The 12,683-nt window shown below is 53.1% G+C and overlaps 1 protein-coding gene across 2 annotated transcripts in view; it reads right to left on the bottom strand.

Annotated features, from left to right (window-relative positions):
• The window catches only part of NCLN (nicalin), a 32,509-nt gene that overhangs the window by 19,160 nt on the left and 666 nt on the right, over window positions 1–12,683 (bottom strand). For both annotated transcript variants that reach the window (XM_074302128.1, XM_074302139.1), the window contains exons 1-3: window positions 12,093–12,683; window positions 3,505–3,695; window positions 775–919 (exon numbers count right to left, since the gene is read on the bottom strand). The exon at window positions 12,093–12,683 is cut by the window's right edge. In XM_074302128.1, coding sequence (XP_074158229.1) covers window positions 775–919; window positions 3,505–3,695; window positions 12,093–12,276 — 520 coding nt within the window. In that variant the 5' untranslated portion in view covers window positions 12,277–12,683. The remainder of the gene's footprint in view (window positions 1–774; window positions 920–3,504; window positions 3,696–12,092) is intronic.

Genomic DNA, 12,683 nt, shown 5'->3' with positions numbered 1-12,683 from the left:
GACAACAAATGAGGGGGAAGGTGAGAAGGCTCGGACTGAGCTGCTGTGGGGGAAGTTAGAATCGGGAAAGCCGATACTGGCAACGAAAGAAGCCCCTAAACCTGCGGAACAGTGCAACTGGAGGGAGCGGTCTGGAGCCAGGAAAAGAAATGGGGGGAGGGACCCCAACCTCTTCCTTAAGGAGCAGAAACTGAGCGCCCTGCAGCTTCCCAGGCTGGTCCCAGGTCACACAAATGGGAAGTTCACCTGGGCTTCTCGGAGGGGGAGGGGCAGCCCTTGGGTGCAGAGTCACCCAAGGAGAGTGGCGAGGCTTAACTGCCTGTGTCAGAGGGACAGTTCGGCGAGCGTATGTGGAAAGGATCATGAGACTCCAAAGAGTCTAATATTAAAAAAAAAAAAAAAAAAAAAAAAGCCATCAACCCACCAATAAAACTGAAATTTTAAAAATGAATAAAATAAAAAGATATCACTTTTTAAAAATGTTTTGATTGAATAAGTAAAATTAATAGTAAATATAAAATAAAACGCTATTTGTTTTCCAGGAGTCCAAGTTGCTTTAACAATTCTTCCCAGCTAGAGATGAAATGCTGAGCCATTGTTGAGTCATGGAAGGAGGGAAGAAATGGAATAAGCACATGTCCGACCATCCCCCAAACGGACGCTTTCCACACGAGTGGAACGGAGAGCAGCCCCTTTGCCCCCTCCCCCCATGGCCAAATGCCCCTGACAGAGACACCAGGAACTCTGAAGTCACCCTCCACCCTAAGGCCCCACCTTCAGCTGCAGACGCTGAGCCCTGGGAGGCTGACGCGGCCTGGGTCTGCTCGTAGATGGAAAGCAAGGCCTCGTCCTCCACTGCAAAGTAGACGGGGACGATGGTCTCCATGGCCAGCATCTCGGGCTCAATCTCCATGAATTGCTAGGGAAAGAAGGAAAAGCCGGGGCTCAGAGTAGACCCATCAGACAGCTTCCAAGTCCACCCAGGGGGGTGAGCTACAAGTTGGCAGAGGCCGCGGAGGTGCTACAAGCGGGCTCCAGAATGCGGGGGCCGTGGGTGGGAAGTGGCGCTGAGGGGCCGGGACACTGGGGAGCCCACGTTCCGGCCCACGCCTCTCGTCCTGATCCTCCCGTTACCAGCCACGTGACCACGGCCAGCTCCGGTCTCCAGCTTTCAGTTATCTGTCAACTTACTTAGACGTTCAGGCAGCCTCATGGGGAACCGGGAGGACACTGGGGATGAAGGCTTCCGGCAAACCACGAGTACTTATTAAGCACCTGCTGTGTGCTCAGTACTGGGAAGACAAAGAAAGCTCTCCGGGAGTTCAGTAACCCAGGGGGTTGTGCTCAGACATAAATATTGTCACCATCCGGAGCCCCCGGGCCTCGCAGAACAAGAATCCCTAATGACACGAGCCCAGGGAGACGCTTGCCAGGCTCCTAAGCTTCCCCCAGGTCACCCCGACGCTCCTCTGCAAACCCTCCGCATTCGGGGCCTCCTTACAGACAGCCTCTTGGGAGAAGTGGGGGCGGGGGCTCTCCATCCCATGCAGCTGATGAGAGATCAGGATGTGGCTATGCCCGCGGGCCTGAGGGGCAGAGGCAGGCCAGCAGACTACCCACAGCAACAAGGACATGTGGGTGGGGCCAATCTGGACCAAGTTCTGCCCGAGCTAGGGTCTGTCCCCTGTCCCCCGGGGACCCCATGGGGCATTTCTACAGCTTTTTAAAAAAAGTTGGCAATTCACCTGATACATGTTCACTCACTCACTACTCAAAATAGCCTTAGGAGCAGGTCCTGGGACCTGAGGACACAGAAGAGCTCGGGGTAACCGGGGCCAACCCGGGGCGTGAGGGGCTGCCTCAAAGACTGCGGGCAGGTGTCCCTGAGCACGATGGTAGCACAAAGGAAACGCTTCAAAAGTACCTGAGCCCTAAGTGAGACACGAGGGTAGGGAGACCCCTGCCAGGAGGAGCGGAGGCTGCGAGCGTCCTGCCCTAGAGGAGCTGGAGGGGGCCAGAGCAAGGGTCGGGGGGAGGGGGAGTATCTGCATGGCCCAAGACAAGCAGTGAGCCATAGCAGAGCTCCGCCACTGCTAAAGCAGAAGGTGTGCCGGGCCCAGCCGGGGGGGAGCCAGGGGCCAGGGAGCCGGAGAAGTGGTAGGACGCCACCCACCAGGGGAAGAGGGGCCCTGCTTAGGGTCAGGCTCCTGCTCACCCTCCTTGCACTCACTGCCAAGTCTCTCTTAGCCTTAGGAAACTCTGTGACCGCGCTGTCCCCTCACACTCCCCTCTGGCTTCCCTATCTTACTGGACACGACCCCCTTCTTTCTTCACACCTCTCACACTCACAGACACACACCCCAGACCTGGATTGTACAGCCCCTCCCCCTTCCATCTCATAGAACCCCAGTTTCCTCCAAAGCTCCAGGCCTGACCTCCAGGAGATCCCGACCCCCCAGATTGCCCTTGGAAACCGCCCTGCATTGACTTTGTAAAGGCCAGGAGGTGCCTGTCTCTGTCCTCCAGCCCCCCAGTCACACCGGCACTTACTCCTTACTCTGGAGCATCCCCCACACCCTCTCTGTTGTGGAGGCCTGCTGACTGTCCATCACCTCTCCCACATGGCCCCTCTCTGCTCCAACACCGGCTCCCCAGAAATGGGCTGCCTGCCCCAAGTCTCCCTTGCGCATTCTTCTGTCAGCTACTAAAGGGCTTTTCCTCAAGCACAGGCCGGACATGTCCCTCTCGGACTTAACACACTCCCTGCCTCCTCCAGAGACCACTTGGTGTTCCAAGCCCTTTATAACTGGGCCCTTTCTGCTCAGACCTGTGACACTGACCTCCTGGCTGTTCCTGGAACAAGACCCCCATCTCTGGAGTTTGGAAATTTTCACTAGCCAGCCCCCAACTTCCGATTCTCCTCCTCCCTGTTTCTGCTATGTGGTTTCCTTAAGTTCAGTTTCAAGTCCTACCTTCTACCCAAATCTTTCCCAATTCTCTTTAACCCTAAAGCCTTTCCTCTGTCAATGATCTGATCTGTCTGGTCCCAAGCCCTTTGCATGTGATCTCCCCATTAGACTGTGAAGGGGAAGAGGGAATGAATGGTCACAGGGACTGTCCTTTGCTTTTCCATGGATCTCCCTCCACATTAGAAACTTAATAAACATTAACTGACTTCATGCTTGTTGCTGACTGACTACCTTAAGAGAAAAGGGATCCACACAAAGACCCCGAAACACCGAGCAGGGGGAACGAGAATGAGGGAGAGGGAACCGGGAAGAGCAGGGATCGAGAATGACAAAATGCGACCCACAAGCAAGGACCGGCTAGAAGCCCTGGAGGCTGCTCAGTCCAACTCCATCACTTCACAGATGGGAACTGAGACCCATGGAGCAGACAAGGACTTGCTGCCCAGACTGCCCGAGCTGTGAGTAACCCTCGTGGTTCAGAAGCCCAATCTGCTGGTTCTAAATGGGCCTGAGACCCTGGGGCCGTGATACATACCCGGATAACATCCTGGGGCACAGCGGCCATGGCCCGGGGCAGGATGATGACCACGGCCCCTGCCGACTGCCGCAGCGCCTTCTGGTACTGCTCATAGGAGAAGTCCACCAGCCGCATCATGACGCAGCGGCGACTCAGCACATCCGCCTCCACCGTCCTGGCCTCTGTGTTGAGCACTGCGTTCCGGGTGCCTGCGGGAAGGGAGCAGAGGAGCCGTTGCAGAGGCCTCCAGGCCCAGGCTTCCCAAGGGCCAGGACCCAAGAGGGATGATGTACCCCGAGACAGAGAACCTTCTCACGGGGCAGGACCCCCCTCCCCCAGAGGTGTATCCCAGACAGCTAAAGACAAGGGGACGGGGGTCAGGGAAGCTCCATGCAGAAGGGGGTGCCCGAGCGGCAGCTCCCAGGCCCCAGAGCTAAGAGGACTGTCCTGGGTAAGGAAGGATAGCCCAGCTGGAAGACGGACCCCAAGGAAAGGAACTCTGTCCAGGAAGCCATAAAGGGGAGCTTGGAGGGTTTCAGAACCACCTGCTTCTGTTCATCTGTAGGAACCCATGCAAAAGTCAGGCGCACACTGTACTCAGAAGCAACAATATACAGGTTGACACAGATGGACTTAGTGACGTTGATCAACACCGTGAGCCACACAATTCCAAAGAACGCACGATATAAAATGTTATCTATTTCCAGACTGAGAACTCATGGACTCAGAAAACAGACCAAAGAATACTTCTTTCCTCTTCATATATTTTTTCTGCCTTTTTTCAGGACATGTTGAAATATTCTGCATGACTTCATGTGTATAATGGGTATCCTATTTCTTGTCTTCTCAATGAGTGGGGGAAAGGGACAGAAAAGGGAGAATTTGGAACTGAAAAAAATTTGCTTTAATTTTTAATGAAGTTGGGTCCAAGCTATATACACTTCCAAAAACTATGAAGGTTATACTTGATCCTTAAGCCTCTAGATGGCTAAGAAAATAAAGCACTGGGTTTGGAATCAAGGAGACTCATCTTCCCGAGATCAAATCCAACCTCCAACACTCTCTGTCTCAATTTCCTCATTTGTAAAATGAGCTGGAGAAGGAAATGGCAAAAAACACTATTTCTGACAATCCCAAACAAGATCACAGAGAACTGGACATGACTAAAAATTGACCCACAAGAGGTCCCGGAGGCCGTAAGAAAGCACTGGAGCTGACTCTGGAGAGTCAAGGGATCACATCTCTGCTTAAAGAAAATCACTGGCTACAACGCATGGACGAGGCTGCAGGGGGGCAAGGCTGGAGGTGGAGATATCAATTAGGAGGCTGCTGTACCAACCCAGGTGAGAAATGATGAGAGCCTCCACTGAGGCAGTGGCTGTTGGAGTGGAGACAAGGAGAGAAAGCCCAGGAAGCAGAAAAGACAAGATGTAGCAACTAATTGGCTCCATGGGGTGAGGGAGTGTAAAGAGCTGAGGTTAATGCCGGGGTTACACATCTGGGAGTCTAAAAACCAGCCATGCTTTATCAGAAGGTGGAAGAAAAAAGTGAGTTTGGACATGCCAAGTTTGAGATATCCATGGGAAAACAACTCGCTGCTGGCCAGGACAAGGGCCACTTGTTTCCTTCCTGGTAATAAAGACAATCAGACTTCATGATTTCTAAGCATCCTTCTGCCTGGATGAGCTATGGCTGCTCTAAGATCGAGGTTAGAACCTTCACTAGACAGGGACACTGCAAACGGGCCCTGCCCCGACCAGCCTGTGGCCCTCCGTGCTGACTTCTACTTGCCTGACAAAGGCCCGGCTAACACAAGCAGCTGGCTAGCAAAAATGTCCAAATAGTCACTTGAGGTGTCCCAGCACCCCAGCTGTTGCTATTAAACACCGAGGCCAGTGGGGAGAGGTTCATCCTCTTCCCAACTTCAAAGGCAGGCAGGGTCGCCTTTTAAGTGCCTGTATACTAGACTTTAACTAGCCATTCATGGCTAATGCTGAACATCAGCCAAGTGTGATGATAGCTGCAGCCACCATTAAACAGCATTTACTGTCCTTCACTCTCACTCCCTCCTCCCAGAGAGGGAGTAAACACACAGAGAAGGCCAAAATCATTTATTAAAAAGTTTTCCAGGCTTTGATCCCTTATCCATTTAAATCTCCTCTACAGAATTCCAATCATCCCATCGCTTTACACTGATTATAATGCATAAGGGGAAATCCAGAATTCCCACTTTTTCTATGGCCTCATTTCAAAATTCAGTCTCTTGATGGACATTCCTGATAATGAGATAAAATTAACTCTCCTCCATCCAAATTTGGAAGGAATTTGACTTAAGGTGGGGAAGGTATAGAAATTCTGCTTTGTCCAAGAGTGACTCCCTCAGTGAGCCCACTTCTCAATGTAATATTCACTTCTCTGGTGAACCGCCACTTTTCCACATAAGCCCCATGATGGTCTTGAAATAAGAGTGCCACTGACCTCTTTCATTTAAATGCTAATATTACTAATGACTAATCACCCAGAAATTATGTCTCTCAAAACTTTTAAACATCACAACTAAATCATAAAATACTAGAACTGGAAGGGAATTTAGAAATTGTTCCCCCTGAATTTCATAGAGGTGTACTCACTTTAGAGAGAATGTGGGAATTGAGAGACCTGGGTTTAAATTTTTGGGCTAAAAAAATAAAGTTAAAAAATAAATTTTAGGGCTGAGAGGCCACTTCAAACTTGTCAGATTAACAAAGGTAACAAAAGGAGGAGGAACTGCAAAAAAACAGGCACACTAATACACTGTTGGAGCCTTGAACTGGTCCAAGCATTCTAAAAAGCAATTTGGAACTGCCCCAATTTACTCAACTCTGCATATTCTTTAATCATTACAAAGTCTATATCCCAAAGAAATCAAAGAAAAAGGAAAAGGATCCACATATACATAACTATTTATAGCCCTACTCCAAAACTAGAAATTAAAAGGGTGCTCTCCTACTGAGAGATGGGTAAATTATGGTATATGAATGAAATAGAACACAATTGGACAAAAAGATCTCTATAAACTGGTGCAAAGCAAAAGAAACAGAACTAGAAAAATTTATATAATAACATTATAGAGAAAAATGACTTTCAAAGACTTGAGACTTCTAATCAATTCAACAATAAGCCACTAACCCATAGAACTAAGATGACACAGGAGACCCATCTAATTCCAAAAGAGTGATGGACTTTAAAATACAAAGACATGATCAATGTTTTTCCCAGACTACGTACATGAAGGCTTTTTCTTTTTTTAAACAACATTATCCCTTGTATTCATTTTTCCAAATTTCCCCTCCCTCCTTCTTCTCCCTCCCCTAGATGACAGGCTTTTTCATAAAAACAAATATGGGGGGAGAGAGGAAGAGGAAAAAGAGATAATGCTTGTTTAAAAAAAATGTTTTAATCAGCATCAATAATAGCAATTTAAGTCCCTGAGACTCAGTTTACTCATCTTCCAAAAGGGAAGTAATACTTGTATTCAGTACTTCCTGGGGCCATTGTGGAAGAAGGTAATTTTGTACATTTTAAAACAGTAAAGCAAGTCAATCTTCCCCCCACCACAGGTTTAAAAATTTTTATTTTAATTTTTGAGATCCAAATTCTATCCCTCCCAGGTTCCCCTACTTCTCCCTGAGGAGGTAAGTAATCAGATATAGATAATACACATGTGTAAAACATTTCCACATTAGTCTATTTTGCATAAAAATCCTCAAATAAAAAGAAAAAAATGGAAATAGAAAAATAGCATACTTCGCTCTAATTCAGTCAATATCAGTTCTTTTTCTGGAGGTGGACAGTATGCTTCACCATTAGTCCTCTGGGATCGTCTCAGATCATTATATTGCTGAGAATAGTAAGTCATTCACAATTCTTCACTGAACAACTTTGCTGTTATTGTGTACAATGTTCTCCTGGTTCTGTTTATTTCACTATGCATCAGTTCATATTAAGTCTTTCCAGGTTTTTATGAAATCACGCTACTTGTCATTTCTTAAAGCACAACAATATTTCATTACATTCATATACCACAGCTTGTTTAGCCCTTCCTTACTTGATGAGCATCCTTTCAATTTCCAATTCTTAGTCACCACAAAAAGAGCTGCTATAAATAAATACAAATAGGTCCTTTTCCCTCTACTTGGATGTCTCTCTGGGATATAGATGTGGCTCTGGTGGATCAAAGGGTGTGCATAGTTTGATAGCCCTTTGGGCAAGTACCAAATTGCTCTCCAGAATGGCTGGATCAGTTCACAACTGCACCAACAATGCATCAGTGTCAGTTTTCCCATAATTCCTCCAACATTCAACATTTTCCTTTTTTGTCATATTAGTCAATCTGATGGGTGTGAGATAGTAGAAGAAATCAATTTAAGAACATTAAGGGACTACCAGGTGCAAAACAGTTAAGGGTGCTGGCTACAGAGGTGGGATTCTTCATCATTATTCTCTCCCTCTACACACTCATTTTACTCTCCTCCAGGGAACATGGAAAAAGGCCATTTTCGGCCAGGTTCCCTTTGAATTCCCAGGCAGCTGCTTTGGGTTCAGGATAAACCTCTCAGCCCCAGCAGCAGAGAACAGCTGACCTCCCAACAGACAGAACAAGCAAGCATTAGCAAACCCCAGGGACGGTGGGAAGGAACATTCCACTTGGAGAAAAGTAGTCCCAAAAACAATTCTATGAAATATTAATTGCAAGAACTTGGAAGGGGATGAAAAGGAGGAAATGATGTGGTACTTTTCAACAGTTCATGAGCAAAGAGACTGTTCGCATTTGGTCAGCTGGATTTGCCAACAGCTCATCAGGAAGCCAGCCATGTTCTGGGCACAATGACAGTAAAGATAAATGGTCTAGAAGCAAAGGGGATCTGACATTGTCTTGCCCTGACAACTGTCCAAATTCCCCATCTGTACATACCACCCAGTGCCTGCTGAGTCCAGCCCACAAGTCAATCCTGTCACCTCCCCCAGCCACAATGGGGCCTAATCAGGATTTGAACCCAAGTCTTCCCACCTCTACAGGGCTATAGAAATAGGAATAATCACTCACTAAAACCGTTACACCAAGATCTGCAATTTTATATGCAATCTTCTCTTTCCACTTATATTCAGAAACAGAAAAACTCTGTCAAGTTTATAACAAAATTTCTGAAATTTCTCATCATTTCATATGGAGAAAGATTCAGAGCCACAAAGGGGCAAAGCCTGCCTGTGGTCGTTCAGCCAGAGTCTGAGAGAATGCTCCCCACCCTTGGAGACAGCCTCTCACTAGCTTTGACTCCCCTTACTTAGCTGGAAACATCATCTTTGCCCCAGGCCACTCTGAAGGGGCCAGCACCTGAACAAATCTCCCCCTTGCTCCTTGGGCCACCTGAGGGACCCGACACTGCAGGGGGGTGGGGGTGGGGGGTAAGAAAACGCTCATTCGGGGCTATTCTGTCTCTCAGAAGTCTAAACATCCCATTTTATGAATGGGAAACTGAGGCTCAGCTGGAGGAAAGGATGAGGCGCAGAAGGGCAGGACAGGATTTCAATCTGGGTCTCTGACTCAGAGCCCAGCCCTAGTCCCTGCCCACTCCACCTGCCTGCTCCAGTCTATTCCAATTTAACTGCAGCTGAACCTTGACCTCCACACCCCAGCAATCCAAGATTCAATAAAGCCTGGAAATGAGGAGGAGGTGAATGGGGGGAAAGGTGGCAGCAGGGAGCGCAACCTTGACAAGTCACTCAAGAAGCAAGGCCCCGACTCTCCTCGGGGACACACGACCAGGCCCCGGCCCGGAGCAGGGCCTCCTCTCTCCTCACAGGGGAGGCCGACCCACTCGTCCCCCCAACCCAGGTCCGGGCTGCCGCTAACGTGATTTCTGGGGCCTCTCTCTTCCCTGGGACGGTCCAGGCCAGGTACCACCTTTCAGCATTTCCTCTTCTTCCGTCTGTCAGTCAAGAGAGGAGGGCCCATGGGCCACCCAGGGAAGGCAGAAAGAGGAAGCACTTACTGTGCCTGGGACTCTTCACCCCTCTTTCCCAGAGGCCTCTCCTGAGCACACCCCAAATTCTCCCAGCCGCACAACACGGGGCTTATCTGTCAGAGGACAAGGGGAGCAGGGACAATTAATGAGCAAATCTCTGGGCCAAGCGGGTGCCACGGAGACCCAGGAGGGCAGAACATGGTCCCTGCGCCAGCGGAGGGCCTGTACATACAGGGAGGCCCTCCCCAAAGAAGGTTTGCTGAATCTAACATAACGCACACTTGGGAGCCCCCTAGGGAATGGGCTGCCTGTGGGGGGCCAGGGGCTGATTAGGAACAAGATGGGAAGCAGACACAGAGCCAGAGAGTCCATAAAAAAGCTGGGAGGGAGCCAGCCTGGACCCAGGGGAGGAAACCAAATCCAAGCTCAGGACCCCGTTCCCCGCCTGGGGCTGTGGAGTCTCCCTGGAGACCCAATTAAGTAGAGCCCAGAAAAACAGGCTGCCTTTTCCTTGGGTCTCCCGAGCCTTCGCTCCCCAGGCCCCAAAAGCAAACGAGGCAACTGCAGGGGCGTCGGGCGGGCCCAGCCCAACCTCAGGAGCTGCAAGGAAGAATCTCCAATTAAGTCAAAGGACACACAAGGGAGTGGGGGCTCTAACGGGGCCTGGCCTGGGCCCTCAAGAAGCCAGTGCATTGGACCCCCTGTGACCACTTGAGCGGAGGGTCAGTGACTTGTCTAAGCGCACACAGGCAGCAAGCAGCGGAGCCGGGATGGAGCCCGGGCCCCCGCTCCAGGCATCCTGCGTCCCAGGAATCTTTCCCCAAGGCCTTGGCAGACCGGGCCAAGCGGCTGTCCAAAGGCCCAGGGAAGAAGGGCCCTTCTGTCCCAGAGGCCTGGGCGGGCTAAGGAATGTGCCTGGCTCCCAGAGGAGCTCTGCGCCTCCTCCGCGCCCCCATGTCAGCGGGCCGCAAAGGCTGGGCCACCATGGGCCTCTTTCCTGACTGTGGCCACCCACGGGCAGGAGACCCCCAGGCCTCAGTCTCGCTGCTTAAGTGAAGGGGGCCTTAGCTCCCACCCTGCGACCTCGAACCCGCGACCTCAAAGGAAGGCCCTGGGACCACGGCTGCAAACTGGCCCAAGGTCAGATTACCGTCCAATGGCAGCAGCAGAGATTTAAGGCCCAGGCCAAGGGGCCCAGGGCCAGTGGGATCCCCGGGGGCCGAGACGACAGCTGGAGGAGCCCAGGGAGACAGACAGACACACGTGCAGCTTCCGGTCTGGGACTGTGAGGGGCAGGGAAAGGTTCTAGGCACGCCGGCTCTGCAGATCCAAAGCCCTGCCTGTCACTGCCAGCTGTCCAACCTCCTCTCCCCTCCCCCAGAGAAGCCGGTCTGCTAGCAACTCAGCCCTTCTGGGAGAGCTGGAGGTGCCCCCCCGCCCCCGAGAGCAGCTCCCAAGCCCAGCGAAAAGCTGGAGTCCAGGCAAAGGAGTAAGCACCCATGAGCCTGCAATGAGCCCAGGAGCTGGGGAGAGGAAGCCTGGGAGTCTGTGGGGAAAGGAAGGGTGACTTTCATGACCGGGGAGGCAGGTGAATAAGGGCTGTAGGAAGCCCTGAGAAAGGGAGGAGGGTGAGCGTGAGGAAGAGCCCCAGAGAACATGGAGCACTGCCGGAGAATGGGGGGGGCACCCCGGGCGGCCCAGCCCTTCCTCGGAGGCAGGAATGAGCTCCTGGGGGGCCGGGGCTCTGGGGGGCTGGCACATGGCGAGGGCCCGGCAGGCCCAGAAGCTGGCATGGAAGGCCCCGAGAGCTCAGGCTGGGCTCGTGTCGGGGAGAAGAGACCCTGGGCCACCAGGAGGCTGGAGGCCACCCCGCGGAGGGCCTGGACACAGGGACCGGAGGCAGGAGCGGGGCCGGCTCTGGGCCAGGGAAGCGGAGAGGCCGGGCTCCCACCCACACAGTCCTGATGGAGATGGGGGGCCTCCGGCTTCGAGAAGCCCTGGGGTCTGTGCCTCCGGGCCAGGGCAAGGGGCAGCGAGGGGTCAGGGGTCTACATCAGGGGGAGGGGAGAGTCCCAGCTCTAACTCCGCAGGGGGGCTAGGTTCTGGGGGGCTGCTCAGAACAGGGGAGGGTCCCCAGCTGTAACACAATGGGGGACAAGGTTCTGGGGGGCTGCTCAGAATGGGGGAGGGGTGAGATCCAGCCATAACACAGTAGTGGGGAGGGAGGGGGGCAGCTCTAGAACAGGGGAAGGGGAGAGGAACTGGAGACCCCAGCTCTAAGACCAGTGAGGAGGGTCACAAAGGGGAGCAGGCGCTAGGACGGGGGGAGGGGGAGGTGCCCCAACTGTAACACAGCAGAGAAGGGGCGCGAGGGGCTCGGGGCAGGGGCGCGCGCTAGGGGAGGGAGGGGAAGATAGCGGGGGTCCCGATTTGGGGACAGGGGCGGGGAGGGAGCGGCCTCCAGTCCCAGTCCGAGGTCCCACAGCTTCAGGCCGGAGTCCTCGGGCCGGCGGGGCGGGGCCCATTCATACCTGGGGGGAGGGGGGGAGCGGGGGTCGCGGGGGGGAGGGGCCGTGCGGCGGTGGCGGGGGGAGGACGCACCGTAAGCCTGGCCCTGCAGGTCGTACTGCTGCATGCGGTAGACGGTGAACTCGTGCGCCGCGTCGGCGGTGGGCAGCGGCGGCGCCACGAGCAGCAGCACGGCGGGCAGAAAGACGATGAAGCTGAGGGGCAGGCACGAGGCCTTCAGCATGTTCTCCAACACCTCGCCCGCCTCCTCCAGCATCCTGGCGGCCGGGCAGGGGGGGCCCGCGGTCGGAGGGGCTCCGGCACAGACTCGAGCGGCGGCGGCGGTTCGGGCTGCGGCTCCCGAAACTCGGGCTCCTGCTCCGCCGGCAGCACAGCGGCATGGACTGCCCCGGGGTCCTTCAGGCAGCGCCGCGTACACTCCCGCCGCCGCCTCCTGGGAAATGTAGTCCTCGCGGCCCCGGAGAAAGGGTGCGTTCTTTGGCCGCGCTTAGCCTCACGGGAGTCGTAGTCCTCTGGGCCGACGGTGGCCGCGGAGAAGGGCGCGGCGCTGACAGGCGGCGCAAACGCAGTTGGGAGATGTAGTCTCCTTGGCCAAGGTGGCGGGGTCACCCAGCCCCGAGCGCGCACGTGGAGTTTCAGATGTTAATTTTAGACTCCGGAGCG

This window comes from Sminthopsis crassicaudata, chromosome 1 (genome assembly GCF_048593235.1).
Source record: "Sminthopsis crassicaudata isolate SCR6 chromosome 1, ASM4859323v1, whole genome shotgun sequence".
NCBI classification, from domain to species: domain Eukaryota; kingdom Metazoa; phylum Chordata; class Mammalia; order Dasyuromorphia; family Dasyuridae; genus Sminthopsis; species Sminthopsis crassicaudata.
The sequence above is the reverse complement of the archived record's forward strand: the minus strand, read 5'-3'. Positions and strand labels throughout refer to the sequence as shown.